The sequence below is a fragment of the Lutzomyia longipalpis genome, chromosome 3 (genome assembly GCF_024334085.1).
Source record: "Lutzomyia longipalpis isolate SR_M1_2022 chromosome 3, ASM2433408v1".
Classification (NCBI taxonomy): domain Eukaryota; kingdom Metazoa; phylum Arthropoda; class Insecta; order Diptera; family Psychodidae; genus Lutzomyia; species Lutzomyia longipalpis.
Window position 1 is genome coordinate 18,091,502 of NC_074709.1, and position 27,955 is coordinate 18,119,456.

The 27,955-nt window shown below is 36.0% G+C and overlaps 3 protein-coding genes across 6 annotated transcripts in view; 1 reads left to right on the forward strand and 2 right to left on the reverse strand.

The window, feature by feature from the left end:
• The window catches only part of LOC129792365 (transient receptor potential cation channel subfamily A member 1), a 1,125,827-nt gene that overhangs the window by 230,082 nt on the left and 867,790 nt on the right, over positions 1-27,955 (reverse strand). The window lies entirely within an intron of this gene.
• Positions 1-27,955, reverse strand: part of LOC129792430 (PIH1 domain-containing protein 2) — a 927,269-nt gene that overhangs the window by 230,082 nt on the left and 669,232 nt on the right. The window lies entirely within an intron of this gene.
• LOC129792364 (pleckstrin homology domain-containing family G member 1) lies at positions 1,014-26,419 on the forward strand. Of its 4 annotated transcripts, XM_055831340.1 has the most exons (7): positions 6,779-6,797; positions 6,874-6,912; positions 15,145-16,691; positions 18,667-18,820; positions 18,920-19,062; positions 19,148-19,361; positions 24,143-26,419. In XM_055831340.1, the coding sequence occupies exons 3-7, from the start codon at positions 15,867-15,869 to the stop codon at positions 26,014-26,016; spliced, it is 3,210 nt and encodes a 1,069-aa protein (XP_055687315.1). In that variant the 5' UTR covers positions 6,779-6,797; positions 6,874-6,912; positions 15,145-15,866; the 3' UTR covers positions 26,017-26,419. The 4 variants fall into 4 exon arrangements, with proteins under 4 accessions (XP_055687316.1, XP_055687313.1, XP_055687314.1 ...); XM_055831341.1 differs by lacking the exons at positions 6,779-6,797; positions 6,874-6,912 and adding an exon at positions 1,014-1,117; XM_055831338.1 differs by lacking the exons at positions 6,779-6,797; positions 6,874-6,912 and adding an exon at positions 1,017-1,488.

Sequence of the window (27,955 nt, forward strand, 5' to 3'; positions counted from 1 at the left end):
TTATTAAATAACGATGACGAGAGTGATCCTCTAATCGCAATAGCTGTTTTGAAATTGAAAATTAGATTTCTTACAAATAGGTAAATTGACAAATGTGGTATTCAGCAGTAAAATCCTAAGGATGTGCCTGATAAGTACCGTTTCTGCCAGGTACCCTTTGGCAAGAAATACATAGTGTGGAAGGCGATATGCACGTGCAGAAAGCGATACGGATATATGTCACTCCTAAACTATGACGGCGGAGAGTTATTGGAAAGAGAAGCGGCCTTTTCCGTTTTATCGCCGACATAACCATAACAACCATAGCAACACGCCACGACTACTGACTACTTTGACTTTGCCTTCTTCTGGCCGGATTTGGCATCTTGTCATTACATGTAGTAAAAGCAATATGCATGTGGTACTAAGCGAACAATATTGAAGTTGTTCCAAAGGAGTATAATCCCCCAGATTACCCTGAGCTGAAAACCATCGAACGGAAACGAAAAATATTAATTCGACACCCCCGAAGATTATGAACCATACCCCTCTGTTAAAAGCAAGGAATATGGTTCATAATCTTCTGGCGTGTCGATTTGTCCCATTCAGTCGAACAGTACTTAAAACTCACACAAAAATCACAAAAGAGAAATGCTAGCCCCTCGGCAAATAAAGTATTAGAGGAAACTCTCTGGTATTTTTAGCAAAATACATGCTGATTAGCCACCTGGGTAGTGGCAAAAACATCACTGCGGATGATGTGGTTGCCTAAAGTAGCACCAACTGTGACAACGGGTGCTTGCCAATTTTTTTCTTTCGCCAAATTCTTTGAGAATCAATTCGCATTGTATTGCGATTGATGCTTTTCGACCAACGGATTTTAATGTTTGAATTCTCAGTAAAATGTTTTAGAGAAGTACTAGATCTCTTTCATGTGGAAACGCTCTTGAATCATATGTGGCGCTGCAAATGGTAAATGTCAAAAAAGTGACATAAGTCTCTGGTGGCGATGTGTCAGTTGTGTGTTTCTCTGTGTGTAACAGTCCACTGAAGAGTGCACACGCCTTTTTAATTAAAACACAATATTCCAATCAGTTGGGTGCGTAATAAAGAAGACGAACCTCGCAATCTCGGGCATGTAAGACATCTCTACTCCTATGGGAGACTAATGTGCAGTTTTTGTGATCATCCTGCGTGCAATTTCCGTGTGATAAGATCCCAATCTTCTTGAGGAATTTTGTGTCGTTGATTTATCTTGTTTTTTTTGTATCGTGGTGCATGTGTGCGTTTACATGTTTTTAGTCGCCAGATGTGTTGTCCCCGCGAATCTTGGTGCAGGTGATGACTTCACCAAGATTCTATCCAACTTCCTGTGATTGTGCACCACTCCAATCCACCCCTATGTGTACTGTATAGCAGAAGCCATCATCCCATACCCACCACAAAAGGAACCATCAGGAAGGATGGACGTGGAATCGGATGAGTCTGAGCTATGGGAGGATTTTTTTGGTATGTGCCCCCATGCATAGTTTTTCCCAACTGTGTAATTCCAGTTGTAAAAGCGATTGTATCATTGCAACCGCACACACATACACAACACGGAGAGATCTCCAATTGATCTTTGGTCCACAAAAAAGATCCATTCCCCCATCTTTTCTCTTTGGTATGTTTGCTCAACCACTGGAAATGTAAATATTTTTCTTGTCTTCACCTTTTACAAGAAAGTTTTCTTCTCACGATTGTGGTTTTTGCGTGGTGGATTGTACCACCTCAAGGCGGGAGGGAGGATCCCTTGACGATCCATCCAAGTGAAAACTTCCGAATATGATCATATTACTTGAGGAGATTTGCAAAGATTTGTACTTTAAACGAGGGAATGCTTAATTTCCTCGTGACTGCCCTCCATTGCAATGCGAAGTATGTAATTATTTTCTGGAAAGGATACAAACTCTGTGATTTATAAGGGAGGATGGCCTTAATCGGACCTTTAGTAAAATTTATGAATTTCGATTGCAAATATTCGAAATAAACTTCAATTTGCAAAAACTTTAGGTTAAAAAAAAAGAATATTAAAGTTTCAAGAAAATCTTTGGAATAAATCTTTACAGCTGTTGAATCTTAATTAAATTAACGGCTCATCACAATCTATTACTATGCAAGCGCCTATCGGAAGATTTATGACGAATAGTTCTAAATGGAAATCTTTTATTGGAAATTTTTTGAGTTAATTTTTTTTTTATCTCCAGCTAAAATATTCTAATCTTTCAAATATAGAATAATTTGTCTGAAATTAAGTTTGTAACTGAAAAGAAATTGACTGACGAGGAATAATGAGAAACAAAATATCTGTTAGGAAATTTGAGGTTAGAATTTCCGGCTAGAAGGATCAAATTTTCTACTAGCTATTTTTTTCTGTCTTTCTTAGAAAAACAAACATTTTTACTACAGTTTACAACTTCTAAACCTTCACTATACGAAATAATAAAAGAATTAAATTAATTTAATGGAAAAAATTAAATAAAAAGTATTTTTCTAGAATGGAAAACAAAAGACAAATTTCTAAGACATTAGAAATTATAACAGAGGGCGTTGATGGTACCACCCCCTTACATTTTCTCGTTTAGACGCTTTTGGCGCCAATTTCGCAAGGAAGTGAAAAATGTAATATTTTGCGTTCTTACAGCGTCATTTTTATTTGCTTTTCTCATTTCATTTGTAGGATAAATAAAAAGAAAATCTATATAAATCGCAAAATCCACTTGGCGTGGAGTTTTAGTAATTGAATTTAGTATTGCTTCAACTGCGTGCTCATTCAGCCGAATCGGATATCATTGAAGCACAAGTTCACTTACCCGATTGTCGGATGGCACACGCGCAGTTAGTGTGTGAGCAATATTTATGACTGTAGCATCTCGTGAGTGGGTTAACAACTCCATGAGAGATTTTATTTTATCGGTCGTGCAAGGCGCAGTGACGAGGAGATTATGTAAAAAAAAAAAACGCTGCCGAATGTTTTAGTGTGACAAGATCACATCGCGCGAAGAAAGTTTCATCTTTCATTGACCAGTTCGAAGGAAGAAAAGTGACACGAGAAAGACGCCACAATATCAAGTCATAAATCCAATTAGAAAGAACGGAGAAGATCGGTTGGGTATCAATAAAAATCAATCCATAAATTTTTGGATGGATAGAGGCGTTACGTGTGGGTTTTACTGGATCATTAGTGGATGGTTAAGAATTGATTCTATCCACAACACACGCTGTAGAAGAATCTCAGCTAATGACCCGCAATTGCTTGGGAGATTGATTGCAAGAATGCTCGGGTGAAAGAAATGCGATCAACGATTAAATATTTTTCATTTTGCTATTTAACATAAATGCAGAAGAGAATCACGATCAGAAGATAAAATCACAGATAACTGACACTGTGGTGCCAGCGATTACAATCAAAATAATTCTTCATCTTTGATTGCTCGTTGATCGCATATTATTTGTTATTGGTGCTCCAAACAACATGGTGATTAATTTACAATCGCTTCTTGGCGATTATCTTTACACGGTATGCAAATGAGTGGTCGTAAATTCAAAAATTGACAGTTTAAGGTGAAAATTTGGATAATTTTGCATAATTGAGCGATATGAGGTGCCGATTGGAATGCAATGAAAAACTCTGTGGGGGATTTTTCGCAATATTTCTAACGTTATTTCAAAATTTATTTAATACTCCTTAGTGAAAGTTTTTTAGCCTTTAAGAGCGGGCTATAAGACCTGTTGACGAATTTACGATGAAGGATCGGATTTTACTTTCTGCTGAACCTAAAAGCGGGCGTCCCCTTTGATGACTGTGGCGCCACAATAAACTAAAGCGGCTTATTTGATATTAGAAAATTGCAATGCTAATATACAGTTTAATGTCTTTTAATTTTTGTATTGAATTTTCATTTTTAGAAAGAAATCGTTTTAAATTATATTTTTGCTCTCAATTTACTCTTATGCCTCTTATGCTTCCTGTGCATATGCTCCATTGGCTTTATTAGGACGAATAAATTTTCTTCATTCATTTTTACTACAAATTTCATTGTTCACATGAAATTCACGATGTTAATGAATAATAATGTTTATTGCTTTGAATGAATCATTTGGGTTTTTGACATTCCGTTGTCGTGTATTGGACTCAAGTTATGGAATGTTTACAAATGAACGGTGATGTGCGGTTGAATTCGTATATTTCTTGAGCATGTATTTGCGATTATGGTAATGTATGTCAACTTAAATGTTTAGCTATGTTTGGGAGCTACTTACAAATTCAATCAATTTTGCGACTTTCAACCTCTCAAAAAACATTTCTTGATACCAAAAGACCTTCACTGGGTTAAATAATATCAAAATCAAAGCTAAAATTTTTAGCAAAACATTTCCTTGAAACGCATAGAAGCATAAAACTCTGATGTATAAATAAAGCGTCACAATGTTGTGTATTTTTTTGTATGTTGGGATGCGTGGAGACACTTAAGTTAATTAGCAAAAATTATTCCTTAACTGTTAATTAAGTATTCTGAAATCTCAATAATCAGAGTTTCTCCATTTTTCATTAAATGTTTTCACTTTGCAAGACGCGCTTTGTAATTTTATTCCATCGAAAATGGTTTCATTGAGTTGATGGTAAAAATTCCAATGGTTTTTTCTCCCTACCACCTGGCACCTCCTTCTGTATGTTCTGCGCGCAAAAAACATCAACAATTTGCAATTTATTTTTCTCATTAAGTAACATAAATATTTTTCCACATTGTACTCGAGCAATTTACGATGGCAGCGTCCCAACTGAAAGTGTCTCATAATTTCCGTTTTTTTTTTCATTCATTGTCTCAACGTAGTTTTTTAGCTCTGTGATTCTCAATATGCGAATATCAACGCCTGTCGAAATTTTGCCGATGCTGAATTTCTCCAAGTTGGGCGTTTTTTCTCTCGCAAAATCTCTCGATTGATTTCAATGCATTTTCCCATTGCTGTAAGAGAAAGGAAATCAATCTCGCGAATTTCCTCCCGGCCAATCGCGCCATTTTTTCATGTCATTCACTGCACAGTGTTGACGCAAAAAAAGAAGCATAACGCCTCTGTCTATCAACGGCCTTGTCGCCCAATTTATTCAACTCACTACCACTGAGCTTCCCCACATAATGGATTCATCAGCATGAACAGAAATCACAGCTCTTCTCACAACTCTTTTTTTTTTCGCAATGCAATTTCTTCATGCGTCGTGATTTTCAATTGAATGAGCGCTCTTGAAGCTTTTAGTTTTTTTTTTATTCCGAAACTTCTTTTTTTTCGTGTGTCCACCACACTCACTTTTAGTGCTGCGAGATTAATAATTTGTAATGTTATTTCAACTTCTAATAGTGGTTGAGTGGTGAAAGAAAAAAACACACATTTGGTTGAAACGTCCATTGGAAAAAAGACACAGTGTGGAGAGATTTGAGGAATGAAGAGAAAAACCGCACGCAATTGAAGCAATTAATTTTCTTTTCAACCACAGTGTATTGTGTGTGGGGCTATTAGGAAAATTTCTGCAGATTGTTTTCATTGTAAATTGGTGAGCAATTCATAAATTTGTAAAGTGAAATTGACAGTTTAATTTAAGAGCCAATAAGGAGATCTCTATTCCAGATGGCACCTCGAGTAACTTTCTGACAACTTTTAATTTTATACAAACTTGAACAGGATAAAACGTAAACTGGTATGACATATGTATATAAAACGTTAGAATAAAAGTTAAGAGTTAGAAAGGAAGGATCAAATGTCTAGAAAGGAAAGAAAAAAACAACAAACGTTACAAAAGAAACGTCAAAACTTAAATAATAAATGTCTAACGTTAAGCAATCTTCGAGCGTTAGAATAGAGATATCAGACACGTTTAAAAATAAACGTCAAATTTTAAAAAGACACGTCAAAACATCAATGAAATGTCATGTCTAATATAAGAATAAGAACGTAAACTTCTATAAAATTTGAAATTATCGAATAAACGTCAAAAGTTAGTAATGATAGTTAAAGAAGGAAACGTCAAATGTTAAACAATATATGTCTAACGTTAGAAACACGTTAGGCGTTAGAATAGATATATCAAACGTTTAAAAAGAAACGTCAATAAATGTGAAATATGCATAAATAAATACATAAATGTGAAGATCCATAAATAAAAATTAAAAATTATTCAATTAGGTTTATTTATTCATCACTGCAAGATTAATTGCAAATATACGAAAATATTCCAAATCGGGTTATTCGATTACCAAACGCGCAATTGAAGTAAATTTAAATCGGCAATTTGAAATATTCTAACCGTCTTAAACGGCTAACCCTGTGAACTCCTTAGACCTTGAATTTTTCTACAACATATGTTCGTTTTGATATATTTGTTGTAACTCCAAAGCACCCTCAGTAGTTGCATGTTACGTTATATTGCACACTGCTGGTTGATGCGGAGAAAGAAAAGCAAAGCAGCATCTAATTGAGCATGTGTGTTGATTAAATTCAAACGTCCGCGAGACGAACTGCGGATGATTCATAGTCGTTAACCGTATACGCCAGATAAAGTGAGTTAGAAAGAGGCAATGTGGTGGAGCAAAAAAAAGTCAAAGGGGGAAAATGGCTTCTCACTCACACGAATCATATCAAAAACTCTCCTCGCATTGTGTTGTGTGTTGTTTCAATGATAAAATCCAATTCAGTTCACTTGCTGATAGTGATTCGTTCAGGTGTGGCGAAAAAAAATTGCGTGTGTTCCTTGGTAAAGAGGTGGAATAAAGAGTGATTTGCTGGTGAAATTGCATTTCTCTTTCGTATGAAAATCTCTTTCTTTTTTTTTTAACAAAAATAAATTTTTCTTTCGGAAAGCAAGTGCATACTAATTGGACAGGAATTGACCACGAAGAGGTGAGAATGTTAATTTTCTGTCTGCACACGATCTTCAATGAATCTCCGCACCTATATTCGTTTTGCTTCGAAAGAGTTATTTGATTTTTCCTTTCAATTTTTTTTTCACGACTTTTCTTCTCTATTGTTGTGCTTTAAAGATTTCTGTAAATATTGATTGTGCTTTTGTGTTGAGAATATTCTCTGGTGAGAGAGCTCTGTGTGTGCTAAATAATTGAATATATTCACTTTTTATCTTCATTTGGAAAAGCTTTTATGAAGAATTTTCTATCGTGAAGCTTCATTGGTGGGGAGAAATAGGTCGAGAATTTGCGAAAAAAGAGCAAAGAAAATTATCGAGCTTTTTAGGGCGCAACTGTGATAATTTGTTAGCTTTCCATGCGCGATAAGATGCACTATCGGGGACCAATGGGAAAAAATTGAATGATAAGCGCTGGTTTTGCCACAGTGGAGTTTGTTGTTGATAGGAAGAAAATGTATATAGCGGACTTGCGTTAATTGTGTTTATAAATAAATCGTCATGTTGTGGAGATGCTGAAAGGTGATCTTGCATGGCATGTAATAGATGTTGGGGAGATTGATGGAGAAAAAGCTGCCAAAACCGCATGGTAATTGGATGCAGGAAGTCTGATTCTGCTAAATTGATAAAGTGCCATCAATACGCGATCTTTCAGCAACTCGTTGCCATTTAGCAGGGGAAGATTGATTTATGCACGATCTCAAAACTGGACGTTGCACACGCACATCGCGAAGTCTCATCAAATATAGTGACAAGAACACGTTCCCCAAGGAATAATTAGATTTCCTCTATCTCATATCTCATGCAAAAGCTTCCCCCGTAACCCCAACATATGATTCATGAAAAATCTTCAGAAATGAGGAAGCTTTCGCGTGCAATGAGCACAACAAAATGATCCATAGACAATATTGTGAATTACGCCAATAGAGGTTTGCAAAAAAAAAATGCAATAAATCACATCATTAGCTCCACAATGGAGCGAATAATCGCGATCACTTTCGCTATGGACAAAAACAGTGAAGGTTGATGAGAAAAAAAAGCTACCTACTCATTCTCGAGAAGAACGCATCGAATCCATTATGCAAGCGAATATTCTTCGAGGAAGATCCAATCGAATTCAATACCCTTTCGACAAATTTTTCACGTTCTTTTTGTTGAATTTACGTGACGCAATGTTTTAAAGATCACGTGCTATGCTCCACCACAATATACGAATGTTTTATGGGAGGTAATTGAGTTCTCAGGCTTCACTGCAATTTACGATGTGATTTTACTCGAAAATCGCTCTCAAAATTTCCATATTTGTTTTGAAGCAATTAATGCGGTTATATTGCTTAAATTTTTATTAACCCATTGACCGCCTTGATCTGTAGGCGGCACACACCTGTGCGGTTTTTAGGCTAGAAAAAATGGAATAATAGATAAAAACAAATACTCGGGGATGTTTTATAACTGTGGAGGCTGCTGCTAATTGTTAACACACGAAAAAAAATCACATGATAATTGATTTATTTACCAGGCGTCTCCATCTTCTGTTTCTTTCTGAATTTCTTTTTGTTTATCTCCTTTCTCTTCTTGCTACTAGTTCAGAGGGCGAATTATGTAACTCTCCGAGTACTGGGTGGCTGTACGTACAGTTCTTATAGGCCACCCAGCACTCGGAAAGTTACATAATATACCCTCAGTGTTAGATTTTTACCGTGCGAGTGAGACTGCGAGGAAAAGTGCGTGAAAAGTTGAAAAAAGAACGCCAAGATGATAGCTGACGAATTCATGGAAAAAATTTTAAAAGAGATGGAACCAGACAATTTAAGCGTGAGCATCATGCTGAATCAACTGTTGCAGACCATCCAGATGATGAACGCAATGGTTAAAAGTGAATTCAAAGTCATCAACTCCCAATTGGATCGGATGACAAGTGAAATTAATAAAATCAATGAGCTGCAAATAGGGATGAGCAGTTTGTTCATAAAGTTTGCCACTGATACCAATAAATTTCCTATCAAAACGATGGAGGAATTGGACAAGTAGGAGAAACAGTTCAAAGAGAATGCAACTCAATTTAATGCTGAAGTGTCTGTTCGACATATTGTAAAAGCTGGAAATGCTGAATTTCTTACAAAACTCATTGATCCGGATGTCCTCTAAGAATTTAATTTTAACGGTGTCCTAGGAAAGAGAAGAATGAAAGATTTGAGCGTCATCAAATTTGCCATGAAGCGTGCTTCGATCAATGAGAAGCAGGTTATGGCGGCTCTTAGAGCCGGGAAAGAATTAAGAAATAGAAACGTAAAAAATCAAAAGCAAACCTTTCTGAATTGTATTTTTGCAGTTCGTGCAGCAGTTATTAAAATTATTAGAAAGAAATTTTCTTAAGTAATTTATTGCAAAATTGATTTTCTCAAGTTTTTCCTTAGAATGTCTTATCGTTTAAAAGGTTGAAATTCATACATAAATTGATAAAGACTCTGTGAGAGCTTTATCAATTTCATCTTTCTTAGAACGACTTATTCTTTACATTAATTTCCGCAAATGATAATCAACGTAAAGTGGTTAAATAATTTTCACGAGAAATTTAATCTCTTCACTGACATTTTGCTTGTTCACGAGTACATAGAAGAAGGTTATTCAGAGTCGGAGCAATCGTCGCCTATAAATATCCAGGTGACCAGGTGCAATCAAATGTAAGCTACTTAATTCATTCACTTGACTATCAGCACGAGGGTGAGATATTTTAGCTGGCAAAGTGAGATAAGCATGTCAACGAAGAGTTGCAATGCCGTTTGACCCGTATTGCAGTCTCTTCATTTCTTCACTGAGGATGTACGTATAAAATAAAATACCAAACTGCGTGCACATGAGCACAGTCTGGCCATTTAGAGTGAAGAAACTGTCTGTAGCCTTTCAGGAGTTGAGAGACTTAATTGTCGATGCACGAGGTCCCATAATTGGGTTGCATAACCCGCCACTTGCACAGCGAATGCAATTAAGTAGCTGACCAGGTGGAGGGCGACGCAGTGCATGGGACGCTATGGGATAGCATAACGGGTGTCAAATGGTTTGGAGTTAATGGCCTCACAGAGCGATGGGAGATACCGCGAGCCTACGACAGGGCGCAGAAATCGCCAAGATTTTCTCACACATGACTGACCAACCAGTTTCAGGGAATACCTCGAATGGAGTGATTTGCGATGCCCTCGTTCGATCAATGCAGTAGCTGGATGATTAATTGAATATGGCAACTCAATATGCTGTTGACTCTCTTCTTCATTTAAGATGGCACAGCAAAGCAAAAGATCACGTTGGGAAAAAGTTTCGTAAACAAACATTTTATTTTACTTGCGTCGTTGGGGATGAAATGACTTCATTTTACAATGTATTTAAAAAAATATTTATTGCTGTAACCTTGTTTCAATATTCAGATATTAAAAGAAAAATGGCGCTCAATCAACACAAAGTGAAGGACGCTTGATTACGCCATGAAGCATATGCTTCTATAACCTATTTTTTTTCCCTCAAATCAACGGCCATTTCACACGAAATCACTTCAATTGTATAAATATTTACTTTTTGAGACATAGAGCGGAAATCTCTAAAAAAAATTTCCTTACTGCTTCTGAAAATGTTGACCAAGTGGCAAAGAGTCACAACAGAGGCACATTATTTCCCATTTCACACTATGAAGACTCCAACAACTGCAAAATGTGTGCGATTGAAAGTGAATGGGAAACTGTTGAATGAATAAATTAAATGCTGTGTTGCATAATTTTATGTAAACACTAATATACACTACTCGCGAAAAGTTTCCGGGCAAGGCTAAAATGGGATATTTTTGAAGGCAAATTTTAAGTGGCTATATCTCCGGCTGTGGTTAACCGATTTTAAAAAATTTACCAGTTTTGGAAAGGTACATTTCTCACCTTTCCAAACCTGGTAAATTTTTGAAAATCGGTTAACCACAGCCGGAGATATAGCCACTTAAAATTTGCCTTCAAAAATATCCCATTTTAGCCTTGCCCGGAAACTTTTCGCGAGTAGTGTATATTTCATGTATACAAGAAATCCATAAAGTTCAAATGCTGTATGCTTTAGTTCTTTTCACCTGCTGCATACCCACCATGAAGGATGAGAGGGTAATTAAACAAAGTTGGGAAGAATAGATAATTCATTATTTAATTTTGTCAGCATTTCCAGGAAATGCTTGAGACATTTTATTTACAAAATATCATACTCTTATCAAGCTTTGTTGCTTCTTCACGATTTAATGTAAATATATAAAGTTGAGTATCAAGTAATATGAGAATGTTGCAAATATTGTCTACAGAGCGTGCAGTTTTATTTATTTTATTCGCACTCGGTGGAAAAGTTTGTGAATGAGTAAATGAAATGTATAAGCATCTTACAAGGCGTGTTTTAGGGTCAAGAATAGGAATAAAATAAAATTATTTTCTTTTCTCAGCTCAGAGTATGCCAATCAATTGTGAAGAAATCGCGACATTGAAAAACATAAATCAATTCTTCGAGGCGCGTGAGGAATATTTTCGCAAAAAAATTGTGGTGTGAGCTGAAGGGGTCATTACTTAAAAAAATTAGGTTATTTTGTCTTGTTGTGTGTGTTAAATTCTGTATTGGCAGCATGTTTGAAGCTCTCTATAAAAATTGATTTTTTTGTTTCAATTCACTGTGGCCTAAGACTTTAAAGTGCATAAATTGGCACATAAGGTGTTCCTTCTTCTTAAGAACGTGAAAAGTAATTTCTAAAGAACATAGTTTATTGGAAAATCTTGGTTTTTTCCTCGAGGCTTTGCCTTGTAAGTGTGGTGGTGTATAAACAATGCCCCAGACCAGTGGAGCCAAAGCTTTGGCGTACAACAAAAAAGCTCGAAAGTGTGATATTTGTAAAGTTGATGATCAAAGTCTTCAATATATGGTTTGTGAATTTTGTGAAGCCATCTCTCATACAAAATGTCTTAATTATGGCGACAGAGAATACAGAATTTGGTCCACAAAAAATGGAATGTGCTTCATTTGTGAAGAGTGCAGAGAAAGCCCCCAACTGAAGCAGTTTAGGGAGCTTAAAAGGCAGAGTGACGTCATTGAGCAATTTATCTACAAGTTGGATGAACGCATACAGAGTAATTGTGCAGATACGCTTGTCATTGCGAATGGTTCAACTTATTTGTGTGACAATATGAAAATTGCGCTAAAGAAAATTACTGAAGTTGGCGATTTGTTGGCAATCTCAATGAAGGAACTGAAAGAGTGCATCCAATCTGTGGCAGAAAATTCGGTTAATCAAAACAACCTGAGTGAAGCAACGGCATCTTATGCAGGTGCAGTCAAGGCAAAACCGTCGAATAAATCTTTGTGTGTGATTGAGCCAAAAAATGATAAGCAAGACCGTGCGACCACAAAAACTACCGTAATGAATGAGATAGATCCCGTAGACGCAAAAGTATCGGGAATTAGAGGTGTTGGAAAGAGTGGAATTGGAATAGTATGCGAAAACGAGAAAGTATTGGAAAAAGTGAAAGAAATTGCAGAGAAAAAACTGGGAGAGAAATACAGCATCACTGTGCCTAAACCCATGTACCCGAGGCTTAAAATAAGTGGTTTATCTGAGAGCATTGCCAATGAGGAGCTTGTAAAAATGTTGATTGCGCAAAATGAGCTGAAAGTGCAGGAAAATGAAATAAAAGTGGTGACCATACATGCTACAAAAAGGAAGATTTTCTATGATGCTATTGTGGAAGTACCCCCTCAGCTTTACAAGGAATTGTTGCAAAAGGAACGTGTCTACATAGGATGGAGCGCTTGCTACGTCTGTGACGGTGTGAGCGTGAGACGCTGTGTGAGATGCTGTGGCTACGGACATTTAGCTAAGGACTGCAAGGAGGCAACCTACATCTGCCAGTTTTGTTCCGGAAAACATAAATCGGACGATTGTGATGGTTCTGGAATGTTGTGTATAAATTGTAGAAGAGCTAACACAAAATTTCATCTTAAACTTAGTACTAATCATTATGCTGATAGCCCAGATTGTGGTGTTTTTCAAAGAGAGCTGAAACGCTTGAGAGAGAAGATTGTTTTTGTTTAGAAAATTTGAGCATGCTGTTGAAAAAATCTTTGTTAATTAATTGTGAGCATCCAAGGACCCGTACAGCCATTTAGGGCTTGGGTATCCTTTCCTCTCTCTTACTGGCAACCTATTTCTCGCTACACATTGTATTTTTGTTGTACGGGGGGTGGGGAACCATTATGAGATGAATAAACTAAATCTAATCTAATCTAATCTAATCTTGAAAGCACTTGCTTCATGCAGCGTATGAAGCATAACCAATTGTAATTGAATCTAGCTGTCCAGTATTAGCTTTGTTTAAGTGAATTATATTTCGAATAGATTAATAAGAAAATTTTGATAATTTTTTATACATCTGAATGCAGCATAAGCTCTTTGTATGAAAAATATGTAGGGGAGGGCGGGGCTAATAAAGTCACTTAAGGGTTTAGAAAAAGCTCAAAATATCATATTTCCCAAATAGATAAAGCGAAATGTATAGCTCATTTCTTTAGGAAATTTTCCGCCCTACAACTCTTTCTCAGACTATTTTGTTCTATCTAGCTAGGAAATATGATATTTTTGGCTTTTTCCAAACCCTTAAGTGACTTTATTAGCCCCGCCCTCCCCTACTGCTATTTTTTTTTCAAATGTAGCATAAGCTTTTTGGATGTACGATTTCTCAATTAATGTAACATTTTCCTTGAAAAATAAAACACCATAAGGGCTGTTTTTTTTATTAAATTAATGCATTCGTACAAATGCAGCATACGCTCTTTGGCTGTATGATCTCTCAATCAGAGTGACACATTTCTTAAAATCTATTAAAATCTCTATAGCACCAAAAAATTTTTATTTAATGGATAGATTTCTAACAATGCAGCATAAGTTCTTTAAGCGAGACTTCATTACAAACCGCATGAAATTGGTGCGTCACATCAAATATTCCGTGAAATAAACTTAAAACAAAATCAGAAATATTTTCTATCTCAAATACCACATTTCTCAAAATGCAGCATAAGCTTTTTATATGTAAATAAGGCATATTTTTATCAAAAAAAAAAAGATTTTTCATAATCTAAGCTCGCCTCATATATGGTTCAGCTGATTTAGCTATGCAAACCACTTTTTTCATTATCAGAGGCATTATATTGCATAATTTTCCCCAGTAGCAACTTCATTATCGCGCTCAATGGCCAATACATCATCATGCATCGGACTAAATGAATAACCAATCGCGATATGACGATATAGAGGCCTTAATGAATGTCGCCACTGTTTCCGCCGCCGACCCACATCTCTGTGGCACGAAGAAACTGGCGCCAAGAGAGAAATTGAGACGAAAATGTGTGAATCAAGTGCGAAATAGTAGCTTAATTGGACTCAGCGTGTGATGCGTGCGAAAGAGTGCGGGATAGGCTGTGTAATTGCACTTTCCTTGTTCGAAATTTGCAATTGAAATCCCGCGCGTAAAATGCCTCGCGGAGCTCTAGTTTGTACAGAGTAGTGCAGTTGAGGTGTTTCAGTGAAGAAATTATTTTTATTTAGTTTTATTTTGTAATTCTCTATAAAAGATTTACAAAAAAAAATGTTTTTGTGGGATTAATTCTTTCAAAAAATAGTTGAAGTATAATGATCTATTAATTTGAATGATTTTTTTAGTAGAATTTTTTTACATTGATTTTTTATCTTTACCGATTCTTATGAATCTTTAGAAATAACTTTTAAAGGATTTTCATCTTATTTTTTTATATTTTCGGATACATTTAGCTTTTTTTTTTTAAATTTTCTTTGCGATTTCTGTAAAAGAAAAATGATTAAATGAAATAACTTAATTTATAGTAAGAACAGTTTTTTGTTAAAGTTAAATATAAAAACCCCTGATGAAGATCTATGACTGAAGTACCTAAATATAAGAATAATTTTTTGTATGTTGTGTTGTTTGCAGTACCTTAAAATTATTTATGTAGTTTAGAAAATAGACTGGAAAATGTTTTTTTTTTTAGTATAAAAATGAATTTAAAATAAAATATAAAAACCTCCCAATGGGGACACTGAGCATGAGCCATGCTGTGATTACAGCATATTCCAATCACGTGTCGTTTTCACCTCTAATCACTAATTTTATATAAATATATACTTATTTCCAATGCAGGGAGCTCTACGGACTTGGCGCCATCGGTGATCGGTCACTATGATCGTCTGTCCACGGAGATATCGATTGGTGTGGTGATTCCGGATGGTCAGACGACACTAAAGTACCCAGAGAAGCCCAGAAAGCCACCATCGTTGCAAGCACGTCGACCGCCGCAGCTTCAGCTACCGAATGCTGTTGCCCCGCGCAAACAATTCCGGATTCTTTCACCAACCGTCCAGCGCCTAATTGCATCCCATGGGAATGAATCTTCGGGGGATAAGGTGAAGTTGCGAAAGCCAGTGCCGCCACAGAAGCCAATTTTTCGGCATAGTCAGCTGCAGATTCCCCTCTCGCGGAATACATGCAAGCTCTCCGCTCAGTCCGGCAGTGAGCTCGTGGACACGTACGAGTCCTCGAGGCAGGCCGTTGAGGAGGCTGAAGAGCAGGAACGACACCGAAGGAGTCTCTCATCGTCAGCTGAGGAACTTAAAACACCAACAAATGAAGAAAAATTCGACTACAACCCAGGAAGTCAAGAAGTCCAGATTTTAAGGAGAGAAGAAATTAAAGCTGTGAGTCCTGAAAGTGAAAAAGTTGTGAAATCAGGAAGTGAAGAGGCTCAGAGTCCTCAAAGTGAAGAAGCTGTAAGTCCAGGGAGAGTTAAGAGTCTCATTCAGCGACTTCAGCAGAGTCCATCGATTGATAGTCAAGAAGTATTTGGGGAGAGTGATGAGAAGACAATGAAGACACCCCAAACGGAAACGTGCAATTTCTTCGTGAAACTCCCACCGGAAGTGCAGGATGAGATAGACAAGTGTCGAGCATCATCAATGCCAAGGAGTTCACCAACAGACACAAAAGCAACTTATGCGAGAACAAAACTTCTCGCTAATAGACCTCTTCCTGGATCACCCAAACTCACAGAGAAGAAGAGCCAGGAAGAAGGGAAGGCCACGAGACCCCTTTCGGGTTCATCAATGTACTCACTCTCGTCGACGTCATCGAGTTCGGGCGAAGAGTTGCAGGCTGTGAAATTGGGTACAGCAACATCGTACTTGGCCAGTGTGGAGAGTTTAGCTGATCACAGTGACACAGATGGAATTTTGGCATTTGGAAGTGGTCTTACGATGGCTGAGAGAGCAGCAATGGAGATCATTGATTCGGAGCGATGCTACGTTGAGGATCTGGGGCAGGTGATTCGGGGTTACTTGGAAGACTGGAAGGAGCGTGCATGCCTTCGACTCGATGATCTCACCATCCTCTTCAGCAACATCCGTGAAATCTATGAATTCAACAGTGTGCTCTTGGATAAGCTAACAACGGCAGGAAGGGATCCCGTGGGGATTGCCAAGTGCTTCATTGAGTTGAGTGATCGATTCTCAGTGTACACAACGTACTGTACGAGCTACCCGCACGCCATCTCTCTCCTCACGACCTTGCTCCAGGCCAGCCACACCAATGCCCTGCTGACGTCGACGCAGAAGTTGCTGCAGCACAATTTGCCGTTGGGATCGTATCTGCTGAAGCCAGTTCAGCGGATACTCAAGTACCATCTTCTGCTCGATGTGAGTACCATTTGTCATTACAATCTCTCTCGTACAAATCATTTTATAGTTCCGGGCTCTCTAAAACATGTTCCGCACGATGCGTTCTATGTGACGTTGGTGCCATTCTAAAGTGCTCTATTTTTTTTTTAATTTGCAAAATAAAATGCTTCTTGATATTTTTGGACCATTTTTAATTTAGAAATTCAGATATTTTATCTTTAGATTTTAAAATATTTTCATTAGAAAACGAAATTGTTACAAAACTGATACATATAAGAACCAGAATTGCTTTGGACTTTAAATTAAAAATTTTCCCTAAAATATACTTAGAATTCTAGAATTTAATTTTCAGAAATTAAAATGTCTTTACCTTTAGATATTTAAGAATCAGATTATGAAATATTGAGTAGGTATACCTAGTTATTTTTTTTAACTCTACCCTTTCAGACAGTTTAATTAATTTTTATTAAAATTTAGATTCTAAAATTTCTTCAGTGAGTTGAAATTTCGATATTTTGAATCATTTTAAAATATCTAAAAAAAATTTTTGTTCTCATTAAAACTAAAAAATAAATAAATAAGATTTTTTTGTGATTCCTGAATGTTTTTTGAAACCTCTTTGAAATCTGTGTTGTTGAACTTTTTGCTTCAATTAAAAGACGAATTTTATAAGATTTTTTCACTCTTTCACCATTTTTTATATAATTTTTAATTTTTTTTAATACAAAGTTTCAATAATAAGGAGGAATAATAAGGATTTAATCAAAATTTGTTGATTTAATTTTTGAAATTCCTACAAATTGACCTAAAATAAACAGATTTTAATCGATTTTCACGTAATTTCGAGAATAGCCCCCGGAAGGAGAAAGTTACTCCTAAAGAACATTCTACAAAAATTCCGTCAAAAATTCATTAATTAGATCTTAATACCTAACCTCTTTCGTTTTTCGAATTCATTTAAATGGGGAAATAGGGGAAACAAAACAGATTTTAAACTAGGTAGGTACTATTTTTTTTTATTTTCTATCTTTATTTTATTTGTCAAAATTTTCAAGCGTATGAAATAAAGGTCAAATGCAGGTTAAAGGTCTGCCTAATTAGGAATTTTCCTCAAAGATCAAAAAAAAATTTCCAATTTTTTTTTCAATGCTTGACTTTAGAATGGGACCACCGTCTTTTACGCAGAAACGCGTGCTGCTAATGTTCCATACTTTGCGTACTTTTGTGTATTCGATAATAACTTTGAACAGTTGCCAATAAATTGAAAATTTTCCCCTCAAAATGATATGTACATTTAACTAAATACCCTTGCTGTATTTTTCAATTTCCCAGAACCCATAATGACTCAATAAAATCTCTCAACAAAGCGATTTATTCTAAATGGTCGATTTATTAAAACTCTCTTTGATGTTCTATTTTTAATGAGACAGCATGAATCATAATGTCAGACATATGCGAAAAAATACTCCGTCGCGATTAGGGATCCACATGGTATCAATTTTCCTGAGAATTTCGTGTCTTATCAATGTTTTTTTTTGCAATAATCTTTGATAAGAATTGACGACGCGATGTTGCAATGGGTTTTCAACTTTTTTATGTGTGTATTTTAACGCAAAGTGATGGATTTGTCTCGGGTCCTATGGCTAATTGACGATGTCATCATTAATTAGGTGTTGGATTATTTTTGGAAATTAATTTCTTCTCTCAGCACTAATAGCGAGCACTCTGCCAAAACCATTTTTCTTCACCATCTTTCACGCATTATGTTGCGAGCTGTAGTTAAATATGGATAATGTGGGAAGATTGGGTTTTAGGAGGGAAAAAATAAGAGTTGAAACACACTAAAATGGATATTTTATTGCGCGGAGATTTCTGGAGGGAAATTTAAAGTGCGGGATGTGCGGGGACTGGAATGGGATTTAAGTGCGAGACAGAGATTAGGCGGGAAGGTAATAAATGAGTGGCGTTCTGAATGTGTGTTGTGTATTTTTAGAACCTACGGAAGCACTGCGATGTGGCTGAGGTGGCTCAAGCCCATGAGCTGATGCGGGAAGTGGCGAGGAATATTGATCAAGTTAAGAGGAATCTGGAGCAACAGAGCCGCGTGAAGGAACTTTCGGGTATACTCGATGGGTGGTTGGGGCCAGGTAAGATAAAAAAAAAACGGGAAGAAAATCTAAGTGATTACCCTCCTGGATTATTTATTGATTACTAATGATTTTATGTACAAAAAAATCATCTCATAGAGCTTCAAGTTCTTGGCGAACTACGACAGGAGGGGATGCTGATGGAGAATAGCAAACCACGGGCTGTTTTTCTCTTTGAAACAATGTTAATCATCACGAAGCCAAAGGAGGACAACAGATTGCAATTTAAGACGTACATAAAGGTAAAAAGTACACGCGGAGGAATTTCTTACATTTGGTCAAACAACCTCATTGCAATGTTTTATTTCTCCCCCCTTCCCCAAACAGAGGCAAGATATAATGCTCGTGGAACATCTCCCTGGTGAACCGACGAGTTTCAATGTGATCCCAGTGAATGATCCTCGCCATCAGATTAAACTGACGGCGAAGAATCGCGAACAGAAGCGCCTCTGGGCGCAGCACATTAAATCCGTAATGCTGGAAGACTTGGACATACCCAATAGGGCCAAGGAGCTCGTCTTCAAATTGGGCGACGAAGAAGGTGAGTTGTACCATCCAACCTCCGCGTGCCATCATCTCTATGCAAATTCGTGACATTATTCAAATTACTCAACTTCTTATTCATTTTCTTATTTAGTCAAATTCATTGAGTAGTGTGGGTGCCGCTGGCTGAGGTAATAATTCTCTCTTCGTGCAGACATCAAATGCATTTTTTTTTTCTTATCTTTCACCTTCCTTTCTTTTTATTTTACTTTTATTTTGCTTTGAATGCCTGCCCCTTCAGCGCCTCTCCTCATGTGCATTCTCACATGCATTCCACCCTAGCCCCGTGACAAAAAAAAAACTGCCACAATTCCCCAAAAAACGATTGAGAATGCGGCATTTTCTCATAGACCCTCTTAAACCATGTGCAAAGTGCCTTGACGATATACCGCCCACATGTTTTGTTATTTATTAATTTTTACTAGAGAAGAGGAGTGAAATTCTGTTAAAAAAGTCTTTGATTTTCTCACACTTTTTGAGAAATTTTTTATTAGTTTTTTTTTTTTGGTTTTTCTTTACAAAATTGAAAAGAAATTGAAGAAACAATGAACAAGAAAATATGTAAAAAAATTATTTTTTACAGAATTTATATTTTTAGAGACTATTAAAATATTATAAAATGTCTATGTAAATTAAATCAGATTGTTTGATATTTTTTTAATTTCTCAGTCTGATTTCAAAATTCTTGAAATTTCACAAGAAATTCTAAAACTTTTGTTTTTAATCAAATTTATTTTAATTTAATGAAAATAAAAACTTTTCATATCATTTTTATGCACTCTAAATCACAAAGCAAATTGTTCAGGTTAGTTTTACATTTTGAGAATCTTTTTGGCAAGGAATGCCGGATAAGAAAAACAAATAATTAAGAAAACTTTTGAAAATAAATATAAAATGCTCAAAGTTTAGAGAAAATCCATAATTTGAGAAAAAAAAAGTTTTTTTTTCCTTACAATTATCACAGCTTGTCTCAAGCTTAAAATGCGTTTGAAAGCAGATTTTTGTTGTTGTTGAAAATATCGTATTGACGTCAGCCATTTTTAAAACAGCTTAAATCGCTTGAATAAACAAAGTTTAGGCAAAAATAAATTTTAGAAATTTTTTTTTGTGAAAAAAGAAATCAAGTCAAATTAATATCATTCTAATCAACTTTTTATAATCTTAATGCTAATTAATATTTTCAAAGTATCTGGATTTTTCTAAAGGTACATAACCTAAAAAATACTCAACGAATTTGGTTTATAGAATTAAAACCTTATTCTTATTTAAATAGATAAATTAAAACTCTAGAAATCAACTGAAATGAATTAGTCATTTCTTATTTTTAAAAAATCCTCAGAAATGCATAATTTAAAAGAAAACAGATTTACATAAAAAAATCAGAGCTAAAAGGAAAATGGCGGCACTTGTCTATGCTGTCTAGTGAAAACGCCATTTTTCCATATTCTTAAAATAAAGAAAAATTATCTTTTCCTCATTTTCTTTTTCTACAAATAATTTACAAACTTTCCGCGAAGAAAAAAAAAGAAAACAAAAGTCGCGTGTAGCGTCAACGCACTTTGTGCAATGGGAAGAAAATAGAAAAATCATGCAGTATTGAGAGCAGTTGGGCCGTTTTTCTTCCGCCCAATGCTGTTTACACACAGAGTCTCCCCATTAGAAGAGAGTTGCTTCGAGCAATAATAAAAAAGGAGCAAAATATTTTCATTTGCATTGCATTTCTTCTCTTTTTTTTTTCATCAATCAATTGATACTCTGAAGCAGTTTGGAGTGTTTATTTTTGCTCTGATCTAAAAATAAACTCATGCCAGCACTAGTTGTGATTCTCTCATTTCTTAAATATAAAATAAAAAGCTCTTTTGATTGGGATTACCATAATATTATAAAATAAGAGATTTGCAAGGAAAATTTGCATAAAGTGAAATGAACGCAAATTACGTTAATCGCGGATTGAAAGTTAACTGAAAAAAAAGCAAAAATAAATCGCAACATTAGGTTGTTACACGCGTAATGTACTTGATTAATTTGATTAATTCATATGAATGGCGTGAAATTTAATATTTCATTCATTATCTCGGGGTTTTTTCTCTCTCTCTCTTAATTATCTCAATAATCCTCTGTGCAGTAGCACAACACGCATTAATAAATTGAATAACTTGCGCTAAATCTCTCGCAGATTTTTTTTTGTGATTAATAAATCACTGAACTAGTGAGTTTTTTTGGCGTTAAACCGTATGGATTTTTAATGGATCTGAAGCGGAAAGAGCTCTTCGAAATACCCTCTCATCTCTCCTCTATGAATTATGCCTTAATTTGCCCACTGTTTAATGTTTGACGATAATTTCCCGCAAAGAATTTCATGGTCTGGCATACGAAATGTACGTAGAACTGTTGCTGAACATAAAAAAAAAATGGGAATCACATTAATTTTGAGCACTAAAATGCTCAACATATTTTACAGAGAGCAGTTAATTGCTTTTAATCTATATAATAAAGAAAGGCCTGTTTGTTGGTAATCGTCGTTCCGACTTTTCTATACAAATCCACACCGTTTGACCGATCGCGATGAAATTTGGTACAGAGGCCCCTTATAACAGGCGGTTTCAGATGGCCGTATTCATTTTCCCCCCAAAGCCCCCCTTCAGGTAACCCCCATAGAGATTTCATGCAGTTTTTGCGAATTTTTGAATTTGGCGCCTGAAATGTTGTATGAAAATGATTTCTTCTCTTTCCGAAATTTTTCTCCGGGATTTATAAGTGGCCTCAATCAAACCATCACAATTATTTTTCCTCTAAAATTTGCGCGAAGCGCAACAAATCCCCGCGAAGCGGGGCGAGGTAAATTGGAGCGAAGCGACAATTTACCTCGTCTTCTAATATTGAACAGATTTTCATATTGTAATAAACTTTCAGCACAATCTTTTAGTGACTGTTTGTTCATAGGGAAGGATCAAGGGGAGTTTAGCTGTGTGATAATTTATTCAAATATTCGGAATTTGTTGGAAATATTCTGAAAAATGATTATTCACAGAATATTAATTCGAATAATAATTTTGCAAATATTTCTTCTGGAATATTCTGTGAAACGAATCGAATAAAGGGCACAACTCAGTCAAACACATTAAACAGAATTTTGCAAGAGGAACAAAAAAATGTTTTTTGACCCTTTAGCTTGCAACTAATAAGTTAATTCACTAACAAGAAAGCTTTTAGACATAAAAGATAATTCACAAATTCTTATTAGCTAGGAAAATACCCAATAACATTAGAAATTATATTGAAAATTCAAAGTTGGTTCTTTTTTTTTATCTCAACCTAATATTTATGATTTTCAATCGAATTGATACAAAATATCAGACGAATTTATTTTTTATATGCCCTTATATCACAAAATCAGAAATTAATAAAAATTAAAACAAAAATACCATATAAATGACTAAAAATAAATAGATTTGTTACCCTTGCGGAACCGAATATTTCTCAAGAAAGCGAATATTTATTGAAATGACTAAATTGCCCTAGAATGTTCTTCATTAATAAGCTTATTTTATCTGTAGAAGATTAATAGGGACTAGAAGCTGAATCAGGGGAATCATCAGCAATGACGGCAACCCCTTCATCGATTAAATAAATTAATAAATAACAAGCTGTCACTACTTAGAAATAAAATTCGCGATCTGAAATTTATTAGACGATCCATTTGCAAAATCTTCTAAATCTCTAGCTTGAAAACAAAATTTTTTGTATTGAAAATTACAATTTTCTTGAGAAAGTGTCGAGTGAAAGACTATTAAAAATATTTAGTTTACAATTGATTCAATTTTGTAATTTTTAATGATATTTGATGAATAATTCCTTAAAAAATTTAATATTATTTTAATATTATTTCATAGAATATTTCAAAATAGAAGGTTTTATTGATTAACGTCGATATTCAAGCATAAACGACATTTCTAAATTTATTTATTCGGTTTATTCTCTTATACATATTTATTCGGAATATTTGTAAAAAAGAAAACATAAAATTCGTCAGATGAATGCCCCTTAGGAGAGGATATTTTGTTCATTTTAATACTGAAAGTAATTTTTCGAATAAATAATTTTAAACATTAAATTGAACTCCAGTTATTGGCCCCTTGATCTTCATGTTTCCTTATATTGAATGCAATTCGATTCCACCTACACAACTTCGTTTTATTAAGTAACAAAAAAGCCTGACATTGAATATTATTCCAATAGAGCAAATATGATATTTAGCATCTTCATAACAATAGATCGTGTGAAAATATTTCACAAAGTTATGAGGCTTAGAGTGAGGTGAAGATTTCGCACGGGCGGCTTAATTATGTACATAAAAATACATCGCGAAGTTACTTAATTCTAATATGGATTCAATGGCATTGCACCAGCTATAAAGTGAAGTCATTTTATTCCTTATCTATTTGTACATTTAAAACAGAACACCTATAAATTTTCTCAAATATCTCTTCATGCTAGATAAGGCGAATTTAATAGTCTCGGAACGCCACCTCCTTTTTTGTAGCATTTCTTCATGTTGAATTTGTAGCTCATTTAGAGAGTATTTTAGTGCCATGATCATCCCCTTCGTATGGAATGTATATTTTGGGATTGAAACCCCTTTTCATTGTGGGCGGGATGCGTTTGAATTCAGTTCTGAGCGATCATCTGCATGACTTCATTCCATTATCCCAGATTGACTTTGAAGAAGATGAAGAAAATGCCTGCCTCGCCGCTCAATGCATGCTTTTTTGCTTTCAGATCGGACGCCCGACAAGGGGGTGGCACGCAAGTGGAGTCAATCAGCGACGCCGGAGTATCTGGAGAGGCGAAATCAGTACAGACGCAGCGAGATGCGCTACCGTTCGAAGAAGGCACGCAAAAATATGACCAGCAGCACATCAATGGAGAGTTTTGGGAGTAAATCCCGCGACGTGGATGCACCACGAAGGGTACAGTCGAAGGATTCCCTGCTGGCAGCTAAGAAACACTGTGATCATCGCGATGAGAACTGCTCGTGTGCCGTTGTAAAGGATGAACTGCAGGAGACACTGAAGGGACGCGAAAGGAGTCAATCGGTCGATAAATTGCCCACGGTGGAGAAGAATGATGTGGGTATGACGAGACAGAAGAAGTATTCAACACTCGATGGAGGGAGGAAACAGACTGCAGTACCACCGGTTGAGATTAAGGTCTACACAACAAAGACACTTCCAATGCGAATAGCTAATATAAAGAAGAACAAGGCAAAAGCAGCCAAAGAGACAAGTCGCTTCTACTGTGCCCTTGATACTGATGAATCAACAGAGTTGAGGATTACGGAATCAACGGAAAATCTTCCACAGGCTACAACGGAGAAAGCATCTTCGGAGGAACCTTCCAAGGAGACTTCGTCTAAGAATGATGCAGACATTATAACAGATCTCCTGAAGGATAGTGAAGAGTACAAGAGACTGATGAAAGTCAAATTGAACAAGCAGAAAAGTCTCGATCTGAAGGATTCAGCAGAGGTTACGGATTCACCGCTTTCATCATCAGCAGCTCCCTCTTCATCCTCGTCAACGTCATCCATTGAGAAGGCCGTCAAACCCACCGAAGATCCCATAAAGAGTCAAGCTGAAAAGATGCTGGATCGTCTGAAGAGCATTGAACAGGATATAAAGACACCCGAACCAATCTACGAATCCCTCCTGCGCAATGTTCACGTACCCTACAAATCCCCAATTGGTCTCAATCGTTCTGTAAGTCAGAACTACACGGCAAAGAAGAAGCCCACACGTCCAGATTCAGACTACGTAACACTCGTCTATGCAGGAGGAGAGCTGAAGAGTGTTGATGGGTACCTTCTGACAACAATTCAGCAGTCTGAGCTGTCTCAGCTGCGTAACAGTGATTCCAACATTAACTACAACAAAATTGAAGGCAGCAAACCCGAGGAAATTCACGAAGTCGACGGGGAGGATGAAGAAAGTACAAAGAATGGTGGAAATTTTGAGAGACGCGGCAGCCTCAGAGCATCCAAGGGGACGTTCCTGCAGAGATTTATGAGTGTTCGACTGGATGATCAGATGGATTCAACGAGTTCAATTCCCAAATGCGTGAAGAAGAGCGAATTCATGAGTTCTCAGTGCTTCATCCACAAGCAAGGGAGTGAGAGTTTAGGTTCGAGAATTGCTCATGTTGACTACGCAGATCCAAAGACACTGTTCATCCCACAGCAGCAAGGAAGCGGGGAATCCGTCAAGACGCAGAGGGATTCAGTATTCTCCCTAACTTCCTCCAATGATAGCGTCAATGATTCCAAGAGTCGGGCAAAGTGTCCAGAAATAGGACAACCACCCGTTTCGCCAAACATCGACGACGAATGTTACTACGAGCAGAAAGTTGAGGCTTGCCTGGAGAATGATGGCTTCTTCAGGGATTCAGCCGTCTACAGTGATGACAACGAAAGACGCGGAGATGGGGATGAAAAGCCAACCCTCCGCTGCGTCGTGGCTGAACAGAAAAAGCAACTCTGTGAGGTCTCGGCACAAACAACACAGACAATCACTGAAACCCACAATGGCGTCACGACGACAACAACGAAGAACTGGGTAATGCAGCAAATAAAACATTTTGATATAACGCACAACTAAGAAGGGTCCAAAATTCTTCCACTTTTTTTGCTCATGCATAACTTAGTCCATCTTTTTTTTTCTCGAAGAAAAAAAAAGAAAAAAATCAAAATCTTCTAGTTCTTAGTAGATAGGAAAAAGAAAAATGTTTTTAAAGGTAATTTTTAGCTAATTAAATATATTATTAAAAAATAAAAGAAACTAACACAAAAATCACGAGCTTAGCTTGTAACATCTCTACATTAATCTATTAATAATATTATTTTATCTATTTTAGTAGAAACAAAGTATTCTACGAGGTAAATTTAAAGAAAAAAAAAGAAAATTTTAGCTTGTCTTTTATATTGTGGATGCCATAATGAAAAAATCTAGTGTTAATACTTGTAATGCAATGATGATGAGTAAAGTGTTTGAGAAAAAAAAAGAATTTGTTTTATTTTACATATTCAATTTTTCAACTCTTTTAAAAAAATATTTTCAAGCTTTGGATTAAACAGAGAGTATAGACTTTCGAAGCTTTAACAGCTTTGTTCAACAGAAAAGCTTAAGGGGTTACATACAATTCCTTCCTAAAAATAATTGCAATGTCAGTCAACTAACGTGTCATATGACATTTTTAAATACTGTAAAAAATATAAATATTTAAAAATTTAATATTGGGTCATCTTATATTTACGCAGACTGCTTTTTCATACAATTCAGTTTTTTTTTTTCAAATGGATTTTTGAGGTTAAGATTCTGCGTAAATATAAGATGACCCAATTGAATTCAGAGGACAATGTGCACAATTTATTCAGACAGGAGCGGTAACTCCTAAATTTCCAGCAAGATTTGACTCTCCATCAAAAGCTGCTTTTTTATCAGAGCCTGATCCTCTATCAATACCTGTTCTCCAATTCTGCAATTTATTTCTTAAATTAATTACCTCGAAGTGGGAGTTTGTATTGTCAATGAAGTCAACAAAGAAGCTGAATACTTCCCAAACTCGCAAATTGAGAATAAAATAATTATAATACCTTATGAGAGCTTTAACAAGTAAAAGGACGACCATAGGCCATGAATAATTTCCTTAAAAGTCGGATTTTCGGTCTTAAGCTTTTAATAAAATTTAGTTAACTGAGCTTGAGACCGGAAATCCGACTTTTAAGAAAACCTTGTAAGAGTTCCTTTTTGCTATAAAATGCTTCATTGCGAGACACCCAAGGAACTAAATTCTAAAGTTCATTAGTTCCTGTTCGCTCTGACCTCTGAATTCAATTCGTCATAGTAATTTTTATTGAATACAAATTAAAATGACTTTTTTATAGCTTAAGAAACCTCATGCTGAAGAATCTCCTTGATCCACAAAATGATTAGCATACTTCAAGTATTCAGAAAATAATTTTGCATTCATCGAGAGCGGTTGCACGGTTATTTTGCTCAGCCTCTGAAGTCAAATCTCAATTTAAACGTATAGTTTTGGAAAGTGATTTTTATCCGTTGGATTTTCTGTTGTGGAAACTTCTGTGGTGATATTCTTCAAATTAACATCTTCATGGCATCACCTGTGAGCTAGTAGTTCTCATAGTACTGCATGATTAATGCTAAATTTTATTTTTTTTTTATTTTAATTTTCCTAAAATTGTTTTTCTTTTTTTTTATAAATCCTTAATATTGATTCGAGGACTCTACACAGCCAACATAGAAGGATTTGGGACAAATTCTCTTCAAGAAAAACCGCCCACGGAAGTGCCCGGCACAAAGAAGAAAAGCACAAAGCTGAAGAAGAAGTCATTGAGTGGCTAATTGATGAGTGTGGGTGACTCTTTCCGACACACGGCATGTCAGGAAAATCATTTTTATAGCAGAAAATCGCGTGAAAACAAAGCTGATAGGATATTAGCGGCAAAACGTGTTCATGTATTTGTTTCCGGACACTACTTGCCGGTAATATCCTATCAGTTTCTGTCGCCGCTTAGGC

Bases quoted from the DNA above. Each gene is read 5' to 3' on its own strand.
- LOC129792364 (XM_055831338.1), top strand. From the start codon at position 1,443: ATGGACGTGGAATCGGATGAGTCTGAGCTATGGGAGGATTTTTTTG. The intron at 19,063-19,147 runs GTAAAAAGTACA...TTCCCCAAACAG, and splicing joins AATTTAAGACGTACATAAAG to AGGCAAGATATAATGCTCGT. The intron at 19,362-24,142 runs GTGAGTTGTACC...TTTTGCTTTCAG, and splicing joins CAAATTGGGCGACGAAGAAG to ATCGGACGCCCGACAAGGGG.